Source organism: Leishmania mexicana, chromosome 24 (assembly GCF_000234665.1).
Source record: "Leishmania mexicana MHOM/GT/2001/U1103 complete genome, chromosome 24".
NCBI lineage: Eukaryota > Euglenozoa > Kinetoplastea > Trypanosomatida > Trypanosomatidae > Leishmania > Leishmania mexicana.
Genome location: NC_018328.1, coordinates 520,624 through 533,563, shown reverse-complemented (window position 1 = coordinate 533,563; position 12,940 = coordinate 520,624). Strand labels below are relative to the sequence as shown.

Here is a 12,940-nt window from a genome sequence, read left to right as displayed (position 1 = left end):
AGAAACAGAGCAGCGGCGATGGTGATGAGCAAGTGGCGGGAGTCGTCGATATCCTGGTGCAGGGCGTTGTGCTATCACACACACTTCGTCTCTCCTTTCCCTCGATCGCTTCTCCCACCCCCACCCCGCACTACTCCATCTTTGCTTGTATCCACGGGTGCTGCAGCAGCTGCTGCACCGTCGGTCGCTTCTCCGGGTCGCGGATGAAGCACTGGCGCATGAAGTCTAAGCATCCTGGCGTCGCCTCCTCTTCGGGAATCTCCGTCGGCATCCCGGTGGCAGACGCAATCATCATGATAGCGGCTGGTGCACTCGTCTTGCACGGCCACGGCGGCCGCCCCGTCAGCATCTCCGCCACAGTGCACCCCACCGACCACACATCCGCCTTGTAGCTATACCCGCTCCCGTCTCCGGACGCGTCCACCACCTCGGGTGCCATCCAGTACGGTGTGCCGATCACGGTGCTGCTCTGCGACACGGCGTCTGTCAGCCGCCGCGCCGCGCCGAAGTCGACAAGTTTGATCTGCGACTGGGTGACTGGATCGGCTGTGGTGTCGACCAGCACATTGTCGCCCTTGATGTCGCGGTGAATAATGTGCTGGCTGTGTAGGTAGTGTAACCCGGAGAGCAGCTGCTGCGTCCAGCTGCGCACCACCGAGGGCGGCAGCGGCTTGAACTTCTTGACGAGGCCGGAGAGGGAGCCCCCGCCAATGTACTCCATGAACATGCAGACGGAGACGCTCTCCGAGTCGAAGTAAACGCCTTTGAACGTGCAGAGGTTTTGGTGTCGCAAGCGATGCATCATATTGACCTCTCGCGAGAGTGAGACAAGCTCGAGGGCGCCGAGGTGATCGGTTGCGGCCTTTTTGTTGCCCAGCTCCACGCACTTGACGGCGTGGAAGCTGCCATCCGGAAGGAGCCCGAGATAGACAGACCCGTAGGTGCCACGGCCGATGAGGCTGCCCCTGCGCCACTGTCGCAGCTCGCTAGCATTGCTAGTCTGCAGCATCTCCGGGGTGAGGTCGTCCGGCGAGAGCGTCACCCAGGCCGTGTACTGTGCCTCCTCCTCCGCCGATGGGCGCAGAGACGCGATAGCCTCCTCGCTGTCGCCGCCGTTTCTCGTGGGCGCCTGCGTGTCCGCCGGCGAGGCAGTGGGAGGTGTTTTCACCGAGGCGCCCTTGAAGTCTGCGCCATCAGTCACTGTTGCCCTGCCCCCGTCCCTGCGCACTAGCGCCACAGGTAGTGGAAAGGTGGACGGCGGGCGCTTCTCGGGGGGCGGGATGGGGACGCAATTTCGGCCAACGCCGTTGCCCCCACCGCCTCCCGTCGCCGCGTTCTCTTGTGAAGACGAGGTGAGCACATGCTCAAGCTGGTCCGGGTCAGCCATCGATGCCAGAGGCGACTCGGTGAGTGACCCGTCCTTGGCGTACTTGGAAGACGCGCGCTGCCCGAGTCGCCGCTGCTGTTGACCAGAAAGGGTAAGAGAAGTGTCAACGGCAGAGGAAAGCACACCTCCAGCCCCGGTTGCAAGGCTAGCTCGCCGCTTCGGTGTGGTGATGGATGTGACCTCGCTTGGATCGCGAAACTCTAGCGCAGACGGCGACACCTCTGTCAAGGGCGGTGGGGTCACACTACCGCCGCCGCTACTTCGCTTCTTCTCGCTGAGCTTCTCTAGATCGAACGGCCGCAGCGTGCCCTTCGCGCCATCACCCAGTGGCCCCGAGACCGACTCCTTGCCGGCGGAGGCCAAGGGCGGCATCGACACAACCGCCTCTTTAGCCTTCGACTTTCTCACCGCGGCGGCTGCCGTCACCACCGCCGCAGCTAGAACATCACGCTGCGCGCCGCATCGGCTGCAGAAGCGCGCGCTTCTCTTTTGAAACGCCGTCCCGCACTGTCCACACGTGGCCACAACTCCACCGCCGTTGCCGATGGTCGTCACCATCCCGCCGCCTCCAGGCATCTACACGAGAGTGTCCCAGTCGCTAAGGCAACTCAGGAGCAGAGAAAGTGATTGAGGGAAGGAGAGCGATGCACGTGGGTGTCCGACTGTGTGGAGGGGTGCGTGGATCAACTGCGTGGACAATGAGCGCGTGCGAGAAGCTGCCACGCATGGCCTTCTACATCTGTCTGATGAAGATGCAGTGAAGGTGCTTGCAGGCAGAGAGAAGGTGAGAGGGAAGGGGGAGAGCGTGGCGTGGCACAACGGTCCAGCAAAGCTGAGAGGGAGAGTGGTCGTGGAAGGTGGCAGGAGAAGGGAAAAATGCACGCAGAGGAAGAGGGGAAAGTGCGTCGTGTCCCGCGCTGCCCACTCACACCTGGTCTGTCGTTTGCGAGCATCCTGTGCGTTGTTTCACACCCCCCCCAACGACCGTCAGGGCCGAAAAGGGGGAGCGGGAGAGAGAGACAGGCACGTCTGTGGCGCTACGATGCGCGGCGAAAATCTGCTGTGGGTGCCCGCTAACGGAGTCCAGCGCTCTTCGCCCCACCCCACCCCTCAGCCCGCGCTTGGCCACTCCCCCCTTTAGTGTCTGAAGACCACAAGAGCGCGTGCGCGTAAACCGAAACACACACACAGATAGATAGAGCGAGCGAGGAGGAGGAAGCTTCCCTGGGTGTGCTTCATCAGCACTTCAGTCGCCGCATGCAGTCATCATCAGCTCACATAACGATGCCGGGAGGGAGTGCGGCGAGGCTGGCGGCCAGTCTCGTTGGAATCGCCTCCAGCCACCCCAGTCACTGTGGTGCCCTCCGCGGCTTCCTTAGAGACGCCGATCCCAGCGGTACCTTGCGGCGCCTCGGACTTTCGGAGCGTCTTCTCCAGCTCAGCGCTTCGATGCAACGCAAGAACATGTCTTGCCTGCCGCTGGTGCAAGTCCTCCGCCATAGCGCCGTCCACTGTGGTCACATCGCCCCCAGAGCGCTCCACCGCCTCGACGATGCGCTGCGCCCATGCCACCTCCGCCTCCGCTGGTGTGTATGCCGCGTTGGTGGGCTCAATCTGTCCCGGGTGGATGAGTGTTTTGCCATCCAAACCTAGGAGACGACACTCCTGCAGGCTGCGGCGGAAGCCGGCCTTGTCAGTGGGGTCGTTGAAGACAGCATCGATGACAAACATGTGATGCGCACGAGCGGCCAGCAGCACCTGCACGGTGCTCTGCCACAACGGCAGCCGCGCCGCAATGTGCAGCGACCCCTTGACGTCCTCGCTAACGGGGTCGCCGTCGGTGGCGCCCGGCAGAGTCGGGGGTGTGGCCATGGGCAGCTGCAGCTCGGCACTTAGGTCGTTGTACCCCATGACGGCGTACCGATACACCTGCTGTCCGCAGATAAGGGGTGCCTGCATGACGGAGAGCGGCGATTCGAAGAAGGCCCACAGCTGATGAGACGGGTACACGTAGTCCTTGATGAGCTGATGCGTGCGCACGGTCGTCTTCGGTAACGCAATGCCTTCAATAGCGGGGCCCAGCAGGCCTACCAGCTGCAAGTCCAGCATCGCCGTCACCGGGTCGTAGTCCGGTGAGTTGATGCGGACAATCAGGCGGGGATAGGCGTCGCCCGCCTCGGCAGCAGCCTCACCACCCCCAGCGGTGCCGGTGGTAGCCTGGGCGCCGCGCTGTGTGCGCTGCTCCTTCTGCAGGTCGTCGACAAAAGCCTGAATGTTCTCGCGCGCCCGCCGCTTCGACGCTACCCCGACGCTGTCCTCGAGATCAAGGATGAAGCAATCCGCCGGCAGCGTCGGAATTTTGGCCAAGGCGCGCGGCTTCGAGCCTGGAACGAAAAGAACGCTGCGTGGGCACAGGGCGGCATTGCGCGAGATCAGCGGCGAGCAGCGCCCGCGAGCCTGCGCGTCACCGGCCTGGTCGCCATGCTTTTTCGCTTTGGCTGCAGCTGCAGCGGTGGAGAAAGCGGCGTCGTCGCTGTCCCCATGGCGGCGCTGCTCGACGGCCGCCGCAGCGTCCAGCTGGCGGCCACGATAGATCTGGAAGTCGAGGTAGAGCTGTCTCAGCCTACCCAAAACGCCTTTCACGACGCTTGCGTCAGCGCTGCCGCAACGGGGAGAGCCACTGAAAGCAGAGGACGACGACGATGACGAAGACGAGAGGCTTCGACGAGGCGCTCGCGTTGCCGCAGCGGTGCTATCACGCAGGACGGGGTCCAGAAGATTTGCTGTGTGGAGGAACGCCGCGGCGCCACCAAAAAGATCGGCGCCACGCGGTGCACCCACCATGCCAGCGATCAGCCTCTTCATCGTTCACACAACTGCCTCGCACCCACACACACACACCAAGTTGCTGGAGACGGGGCACACGAAACAACCGCAAAAGAAAGTGCGCTGCTGCTCCTGCTGGGGTTTCTTGAGCAGCAGTGTGGTGCGACGGGGGAGGGGAGGTGGGGAGATGCGTGTGCTTGTATGCAGAGAGCGGCACATGTGCGACAGGACTGCGCTTGGTGCTGCCCTCGATTCCTCTCCTGAGTGCCTCGGGGATCTCTGCGGGGTCCCGCCACCACGAAGAGAGAAGCAGGCAGAGAAGGATAATAACGCTTGCCACGATAAGGGCGATGATGGTGCGTGACACGCCGCGTGCTGGCACGCCCGTAAGCGTACCAAAACAACACGCATGCACCGGTAGGCACAGGCGTGTACAAGCAGGCATGCACACCCGCGCATCAAGTCGAGCAGGACGAGGGAGGCTAAGTGAGACCACCCTTCTCTTTTCATTTTTTCCCTTTGACCGCGTCACGCTGCCACGAACAAGTCCGCTGATAGACACAATGCGCAACCACAGTCCACCCACCTCTGCTGCCCCACGGCGGAGTCCTGGCCGACCAGCACGAGCCGACCTGCCGTCGAGTCCGGCCATGCGTCTCTATCGAACTCTCCCACTCCCTCCTCGTCCACTCTGTTGCGCACGTCCCGCTCGACCGGCGCCACGCGGGTCAGGGTGTACTGCACAACTTGATCCGAAGCGGGCCGCGTCCAGGGTCCTGCGCTCGTGGGCGGAAGCATTGGCGTCCGTCGCGCGGGGACAGCAGGGGGTGGTGCAGGCGCATCCCGGGCAAGCTCAGGAAGGAGGCTCGCCAGCCGCGGGTCAGAGCCCGCCGAGATCCTGCACCCCCTCGGCTGTGTGCCATGCTTCGCCCTCTCAGTCGCCTCAGGCAGCGGCGTTCCTCAATGTGGTGCGGTGACTCTTCACACCGGCGTCGGGAGGACTCCATGGTGCAGCTCGGGGTGTCCCCGTCACGCTTCCGGCATCTGCGCCCCATCAGCCCACCCGGTCGGGATGTGGGAGATGCCGCGCGTGTTGCACCCATGTGCTTTGGGACTGGCTCGTATGGATCGCTTCACGCCCCGCCCGTCCATCACTCGCGCCCCACCGACGCCTGGATGTCCTCCTGGAATCCACCATGCCAACCACCGCTGGCAGCGCGCGTGCAGTGCTCACATTTTCGGATCCTGGGGCCGGCTTCGGGGCGCCGTTGCTCCCTGGGGGGCGTGTGCCTGGATGGTTTGCCCGCATGTGCCGCGACAAGCGGGACGCTGCTGGGAGGCTGTGCGGCGGCAGGGGGGCATTCCTCCCCCTCCTGAATCCGCGGGCCTTTGGGCGGGAGCGGGCGTATCAAGCTTTCTTGAACCGTCGACAGGATGCGCAGTGGACCGGTAAAAGGGGCGTCATGGCCCCAACTCTCTTTGGAACAGCGCCAGCCCACACCTGTCCGCCGGCATCAAGAGTCCGCAACCAACACGCGAGGGCAGGCCACAGGACGGCTGCTTGGCATTCCCACAAGGGGTGAGGGTGTAATGCGGCCCTGATACCGCGATGAGGTAACCGGCATCATCCTCAGGGAGAGGGGGGGAAGTGATGGCAAGAAGCAGCAAAAGGAGGAGGGGGAGAAAGGGGGAGTGCACTACGGTAGGCGCATCAGCCCGTGTACGCGAGGGTGTTGCGAGCATGCGTGGGTGGCGACAGGAGAGCCATGCGGGAACGGAAGCCGGATGCTGCCAGGGAAAAGAGAGCGGTGCGTTTCAAGGCCGGAGTATCTGGCCTGCCCCTTGAAAGCGTTGCTCTGCCTTCCTCGAGCGTGTCCTCTCGCGCCACAGAGAAGAGGACGCGCAGAGTCAACACTCGGAAGAGATCGGCAGAGGCCATACGCGTGCGTCTCTTCCGTTTTCCCGTCACCTCTCTGTACACATCGCGCCCGTGTCGCGCTCTTGGCTATGCTCCCCTCCCTCCCCCCACACACACGTGCACAGAGGGGAGGTAAGAAAGCGAGATGTGTATCTCCGTGGGTGGTTCTTGGCACGTGTGTTGGGGGTTGGGAGGGGTGATGCCCATCCCTATCACCACCACCGTCCGCCTCCCCTTCCCCCGAACACACCACCAGGTCACCATAGCCTGTCCGCCGCCTCTGCTGTCAATCTTGGCCCCCTTGGCATTTCCCTCACATGCTGTCGCACCGATATTGTCGATGAAAATGGTGTTCACATCAGGCGCACATACATCTCTACAGGAGGGGCGAGAGGAGTCGGTGTGCGAAGAGATGACCAAGCACCCGTCTTTGTCCGCGCCTTCCCATCCCGAAAAGCTTTCGCTGTCGCCCTCACGTTCTATGGCCAGGTATGCACATGGCTCGCCTTCCAAACTTTTCGCGAGTTTTCCAGGACGAGGTCCCGGATAACGAGGAGAAGGGGGGGCACACACCTCTCTCAGTGCGTGGTATCTCAGGGTCCCGTGCCCCGCCCCCCATCACACACTCTGTGTTGAGCCCAGCAGCCCCACCTTCATCCCAATGCCAAACCGCCTCTGGTGGTGGCAGGGCCAGGTGCCCACGGCATGGGGAGGGGGGAGGTGAGTGCGATGTACCGCTGCTGATGCCAGCGGTCAGGCCCTTGACAGCGTGGCGTTGGAGCGGCCCGAGAGAGAATGGACGCGTTGACAAAATACAAGAGGTTTAGGACGAGGTGAAACCCACGAAACAACGCCTGTGTGGCCGTGGTGGTGAAGCCGCTCAGCGGCAGCGCGAAGGAGGAGCTCCACACCACACGCGTGGGTCGCAGCAGCTCAAGAGGGATCCAAGGCGCTCAGGTTCGCGACTGCTGGCAGGGTCCGCGAGAACAGAATCGTGCGTGCCTACAGGCACTTCTGCAACTTGGCGTGCAGCTCCCGCAGCTGCGCCTCTACCTGCACCAGGTCGTAGCTGGTGCGGTGCTTCGTGAAAGCCAGGTGGTTAGCGCGTGCACGTACTCTCTTGTCCTCGCCCATGAGCTCGCGCTTGGCTTCTGTATCATAGTTGGAACTTGCGAGTTTCGCGTCCACAGGAACTACCGACACATACGCGTTGCCGGACGCCACCACCGGCTCCCCGTACACGCTCTCGACCTGGTTCGCCTGCGCGTATGGGAGGAACTCGACTAACGTGCGGCATGACTCGCGCCTTGTCGCATCCATCCAGACGGCGTTGATGAGCGCCACCCCGTGAAAGCCAACCACCACGTCTGCGTAGCGCGCGAGGTAAAACTGCTCCGCCGCACTGGTGTGTGCCGTGTACTGCGTGTCAACGTACACCTCAAAGCCAATATCCTTTGCGACGGAGATGATGCTGCTCTCATCGATGATGCACGGGCGGTTGTGGCCAATCCACAGCAGGCGTGGCCGACGACGCCGGTTGAGATCGCCATGGTGCGCTATTTCCAGCGCGGTATCCTGCGGCGGCCATGCGCTCCGCACCGCGGGGGTGTAGAAGACGCTGCCCACCCGTGTCTCCTCCACCTCCTTTGCAGACCATGCATTGCCACCCTCCAGTGGCGCACCACCAAAGTGCCGGTTGACGACGTGGCGCATGTAGCCGTAGCCCGACCGGCTGAGAGTGCCCTCGTCCCGCACCCCCACCGACGGCACCACGAACCCACCGCAGAAGCAATACATCGGCTCCCGTGATGCCTCCCCAGCGCGGATGCGACTGATAGGCGCAATAGCGAAGAAGGGCGACTCCGTCGGCTCTGAGAAGGCGTTGGCCAGCTGCCGCGCCACCGTGGACGAGTGCGCCGCCTCTTGTGGAATGCCCATGAGCGGGTGATCAAGGAAGAGCACCTGCTTCGGCACTTTGCGCCACGCCTTCTTGTCCCCCACCGAGTCGAAGCCGAGGCCGAAGCCCTCCTCCATGAGAGAGCCCCACCCGCGCAGACCCTCGTGCATCAAGGTGTAGAGGTTTCCAGTTTGCCCAGAAACCGCCATGAGCACACCAGCCGCTGGCACTGTGGTGAGCGGGTGGTACTTGACGCCACGCTTCAGCACCGCATCCGTCAAGTTCGTGAAGAAGTTCTCATAACTCCCCAAGCTGTAGGTTGCGGTGATGGAAGACACGTTCGGCGGCAGCACCGCGTACACGCGACCCGACTGCACGCACATTGGGGTTCGGATATTCGAGAAGAGACCGCTGGCCGCCACACCGTGCGGCGCCTCGTAGAGGCGGATGGGGTGGACGAAGGCATGAGGTGTCAACGGCGTCTGCGCCGCGACGCACTTTTCCCACAGTCCATTCACCGTCGGCGGTGACGAGAACCGCGTCGACACCAAAACAGGAGGCCGCAGCGGCCGCCTGCTGTCAGAAGGTTGGCGACGGGAAGACGGCCCGACCCTCGCTGGAGGGCAACGACGAAGCCAGCAGTCACACCTACCCGTGTTGTCTACCGCGCCGCCCCAGCTGTAGTGTCGCACGCCGGCGTAGGTGCACGGTGGCGTCGTGCCGCGCATCGTCGACCACCACCACGCCGCATAAGAGCGCACGTCATCCCACTGCTCATCCAGGTCCTTGGGACTCCGCGATACGGCGTAGCCGAAGAAGCCCGCCACGGCAATTATAGAGAAAAGGATGCACAGAAAAGTGGTACAGGACACGCCACACCGGCTGAGCCGCCGCTTCCTGCTGCAGTTCGCAACGTGGTGCCTGTCCGCCAAGTACCCCGTCGCCGGATGGGACTCCCGCTGCGTGAGATAAGATCGACGCAGCCTCAGCTGACTCATCGCTTCGAAGGAGTTGCGCTGTGCGGCCGTATGGGGGGAAGAAGATGGAAAGGTTGGTGGGTGTGTGCATGAGCGACGGAGTCGCTGTCGTGCAGCTCTTGTGCACCGTTACGCCCTGCCTCACGCATACGCGCGTGGGAAGCGAGCGAGCGAGAACGGGGGGTGACGCCCACACGTCACGCACTCGAACAAACGCGTGCGTGACGTGTGACACGACGCTTGAGCTGCGAGGCAGATGGGGCGGGGAGGGGTGGAAGACCTGAGGGAGGATGCTGGAGACGGCGACGGGAGAGCAATCGGGAGAGTAGAGGGGGTCGAGATGGGCGATTCGAAGGTCGACACACGGTAAGACCTCCTCTCCCATACCGTCCCTCTACGCCTCGTGCACAGACCCCGTCGCTGTGCGGCTACCACGTTAGGCTTGCTGTTGCGGGCGGGAGTTGGTTGCGTCTTCACGCATGTTTCTGTCTCTGCAGAGATTCTGGGGACACAGTCACAAAGCAGGACCTGTCATGATCTAGATGGCAGAGAAGATGGTTAGAGTGGTAGCGGGAGAGGTGGGGGCACACACGCAGAGAGCGCCGAACGGGGGCACTTTGAGCTCTCAGTTGCAGCAGGCGATACGTTCAGATGTAGAGCCGTGAAACACGCACGCGCGCGTGGGCAAGGCACACGTGACGACGCGAGTGTAAAGATCAAGCGAGCATTGACCGCTACCTCGACAGCGGGCATCGCAGTCCTAGTGCAGGCAACGCTGCCGTCCACGTCAGCGCTGCTGCTTTCGTCGAGAGCGGCGGTAGTTGAGCAAGTCGACATTCACGGACTCATCGGTGAGAGGCGACACCGCGGCCCTTCTCGATGCCGCAGCGGGTGGGAGATTTGCGGATGACGGTCCTCCGCTACTGACGTCCCCGTGAGTGGCATGAACGTCACTTGCTGTCCGCGCGCCCTGCCGTTCGAGGCGCATCACTACACATGGCACCGATTCACCGTGACCAGTGCCGGAGACGTAGGAGCCGGCGCGCGCCTTGTGCTGCGGCTGCTGCGGCTGAGTCGCGCTAAAGAGTCGCTGCACCGTGTAGTTGTTTGCGGAATGCATCGTTAGCTTCGCTGATCGGTCCTCGCCGGAGCTCCGCACAGGATATTGGTCGTGCCCAGTGGGTACACTGGAGAAGCCGTGTATTGCAGCAGAGTGATCAAGCCTACCACGAGTAGCGTTGTCGCTGTCGTCTACACCTTCACAATCGTCATCCTCGGCGGCTCTGCGATCGAGCGGGGGCTTTCCATAAGCCCAGTCGACAGGACTCCTGCGCCATCCAGCACCAACAATGCGCAAGATGGGACGACACGTCAGTGGGCCTTCCCTGTTTCCATCCTGCCGGTCGTCCGTCCGTAGTCCGCGCAGCACACACACCGACATAGGGTCTGTGAGAGTCATCGCAGCTGTTTGGCCGGTCATGGGCCCCGCCTGGCGCTTTGCCCGCCGTCTTTCAGGGGGCACGCGATCATCGTAGATCACCAAAGCTGCCTCCCGCTGCCTCTGAGCTGCAGTCACGGTGGCAGACCGCGACAGGAGAGGCGACGTCGCGCCGTCCGCGGAAGAAGCGTCACGCCCTGTGGGTGGCGAAGGTGGTGACGCGGTGGACGACGACGGGGGGCTGCGGGCCTGCACACTCACGGTCTTTGGTTGCCCTGTCTCTGCCCTGTTTCTCCCTGTTGATGGGGTACTCGAGGCCGGAGGGGAGCTACACCGTGGCCGTTCATCGTCGTCTTCAATGAGGGAGAGGACAGCAGACGTGTGAGTCGCTCCCGGCTGCCGGGGCGCTTGCCGGTGCGGCCGAGTAAGCAGGTTTACAGACGGCTGCGACGTGGAGAACGCGCTGGCACGCGCCGCCGCTGGCGTTGGCTCCGCTGCGTGGGCAGCCTGCGTCGAGACAACAGGCCCAGGTGGTGGGGGAGGCGCTGCTGAGATAGCCGCGGACTGTGCCGCCACAGTGGCAGGGGAGGGGGATGCCGTATGCTCGCCCGGCAGGCCGCACCACTTGGGCCGCGACGGGCCCTCGAGTACGTTCAACGGCACGGAGCCGCGACCTTGCGCACTCACACGATTGTACACGACACTGCCCGGGTCGGACAGCATAGGACTGCCAGTACCCAAAGCGCTGCTTCTGCCGTCGGGCACTGCGGTGAAGGCGGATGACGAAGCAGTGGAGGCTGCCGCTGGAGTCGCAGTCCGCCCAGCAGCAGCAGAAGCAGCGGCAGCAGTAGACGGCCGCGTGGTAGATGGTAGAAGCTGCCGCGAAGACGAGGAAGATGGTAACGTGTCCACCTCCGCCGCGGTGGTGAACGGCACGGTAAGTTTACGTATGGAAAGACCCAGTGTGGCAGTGGCCGCGTCACTGGAAGGGCGTCCGGTGCTCGTCGGTCTGGCAATCTGCACGGGTGCTAGTACGACAGGATCACCATCCAAGGAAGACGATGAGCTCTGCGCCGCCAGAGGAGCCTTGAGGGCCCCCATCGGTGATGCCGCGGAACCAACACTCGTCCGGGAAGACTCTTGTACCGCTTCACTGGGACCGCCCGTATAAACGGCGGCAACGGCGGCCTCGACGATGGGGATGGCATCAGTTCGGAGCGAACCTATGCTAGTTGTGCTTGGCAGGGCCGGAGAACTCGGCACGGTCGTGGCGGGGGCGAACGCCGCAGGCCGCGACATCTCGCCTGCAGCGTCAGCTGAGAAAGCGGTGGGAAAGGTGGTAAAGGCGGCGCCTTTGATTGCTGTCGGTGGCGACGCCTCCTTTCCTTTGAAGAGGCCTGGCGCAGCCGATCGCGGCTGCACCGCAGCCGTGTGAAATGCCAGTGAGGCGGAGGTGGCCGGCGATGGCATTGGGGACACCTCTACCACCACAGCAGCCTCGCCAGCAGTCGCTTTGCCTGGCACGGTCTGCCTGTCCTCCTCCACCGCCGAATGCATACTCGTCGGGGTCAATAATGCCCCCACAGGCGAGCCAGCACTCCACACTTGCTGTCTGGCCGGCGCAGTGTCGCCGCCGCCGCGCTCGCGGTTGCCTACGCCGCGGCCCCGTTGATGGGTGTCGCTGACCCTGCCGTTATTCCTTCTGCTGCCACTCAGCTTCTCACCCTGCAGGTCCTTGAGCGCGGCGGTGGCGGGGGCTGCCGTTGACTTCATGAGGCCTGGGGGCAGCTCAGAGCGAGCCGGTGATGAGGACCTCGACGAGGATGATGTGAACAGCTCCAACGAGCTCGAGGACCCTGCCCGTGGAGGCAGTGATGCGGAGGTGGCGGCCGCAGCGGTCGGCAACGACGTCCCCTGCGGCGCATCCGTAGGACGAGTCCCCGCCGTCGCGCCTGCACTCGCGCCACCACGCCACCTCGGGGCCGCTCCGCCTTTTTCCTCCTCGCTGTCACTGTTGTCGGTGTCTTGGCCGCCGCGAAGGCGGAGCTGCCGTACCGTGGCAGCGGGCGGGCCGGCATCAGCGCTAGCAGACATAGTACCACCTCTACACCCCACTTGCGGAGCCGGAGAAGGAACCCGGGGCAAGAGGACTACAGAACGACAGAGGTGCGAGAGCGCGAGTTCGCCGTGTGCGTGTCGTGCGATCGCTTCGCTTGTGTCCGGGTGCGGGCACCGGTGTGTGTGCGTGCGTGTGCAAGCCGCTAAAGGTGCTAGAGGCCAGAAAAAAGATAGGAAGGCGAGAAGGAGGGCGGAATGACGTGTTCAGTAGAGGCGGAGGAGTGTGTCGGACAGGACGAGCGACGCCCCCTGTCTCCCCGAGCCCTCTCTTGTGCAACACGTGTGCTCCCTACGAAGGGCCCAGGAAGGGGTATCGTGGCGTCTCCCAAACGGCAGAGGAATGACGGTTTGGGCAACAAAGCCCGTGTCGTCGTCGAGG

General features: G+C 63.5%; 4 protein-coding genes across 4 annotated transcripts; all 4 read right to left on the bottom strand.

Annotated features, from left to right (window-relative positions):
* Positions 1-130: 130 nt before the first annotated feature.
* Positions 131-1,945, bottom strand: LMXM_24_1450 (NPK1-related protein kinase-like; the record flags this gene model as incomplete). Its single annotated transcript, XM_003875913.1, has 1 exon — positions 131-1,945. One exon carries the CDS (start codon positions 1,943-1,945, stop codon positions 131-133), a length of 1,815 nt encoding a protein of 604 aa, XP_003875962.1.
* A 711-nt stretch (positions 1,946-2,656) lies between these two features.
* LMXM_24_1440 (conserved hypothetical protein) lies at positions 2,657-4,252 on the bottom strand (the record flags this gene model as incomplete). The annotated part of the gene is made up of 1 exon (XM_003875912.1): positions 2,657-4,252. One exon carries the CDS (start codon positions 4,250-4,252, stop codon positions 2,657-2,659), a length of 1,596 nt encoding a protein of 531 aa, XP_003875961.1.
* Positions 4,253-7,133: 2,881 nt separating this feature from the next.
* LMXM_24_1436 (conserved hypothetical protein) lies at positions 7,134-8,411 on the bottom strand (the record flags this gene model as incomplete). The annotated part of the gene is made up of 1 exon (XM_003875911.1): positions 7,134-8,411. One exon carries the CDS (start codon positions 8,409-8,411, stop codon positions 7,134-7,136), a length of 1,278 nt encoding a protein of 425 aa, XP_003875960.1.
* A 1,381-nt stretch (positions 8,412-9,792) lies between these two features.
* Positions 9,793-12,537, bottom strand: LMXM_24_1435 (hypothetical protein; the record flags this gene model as incomplete). The annotated part of the gene is made up of 1 exon (XM_003875910.1): positions 9,793-12,537. One exon carries the CDS (start codon positions 12,535-12,537, stop codon positions 9,793-9,795), a length of 2,745 nt encoding a protein of 914 aa, XP_003875959.1.
* Between the last annotated feature and the right edge of the window lie 403 nt (positions 12,538-12,940).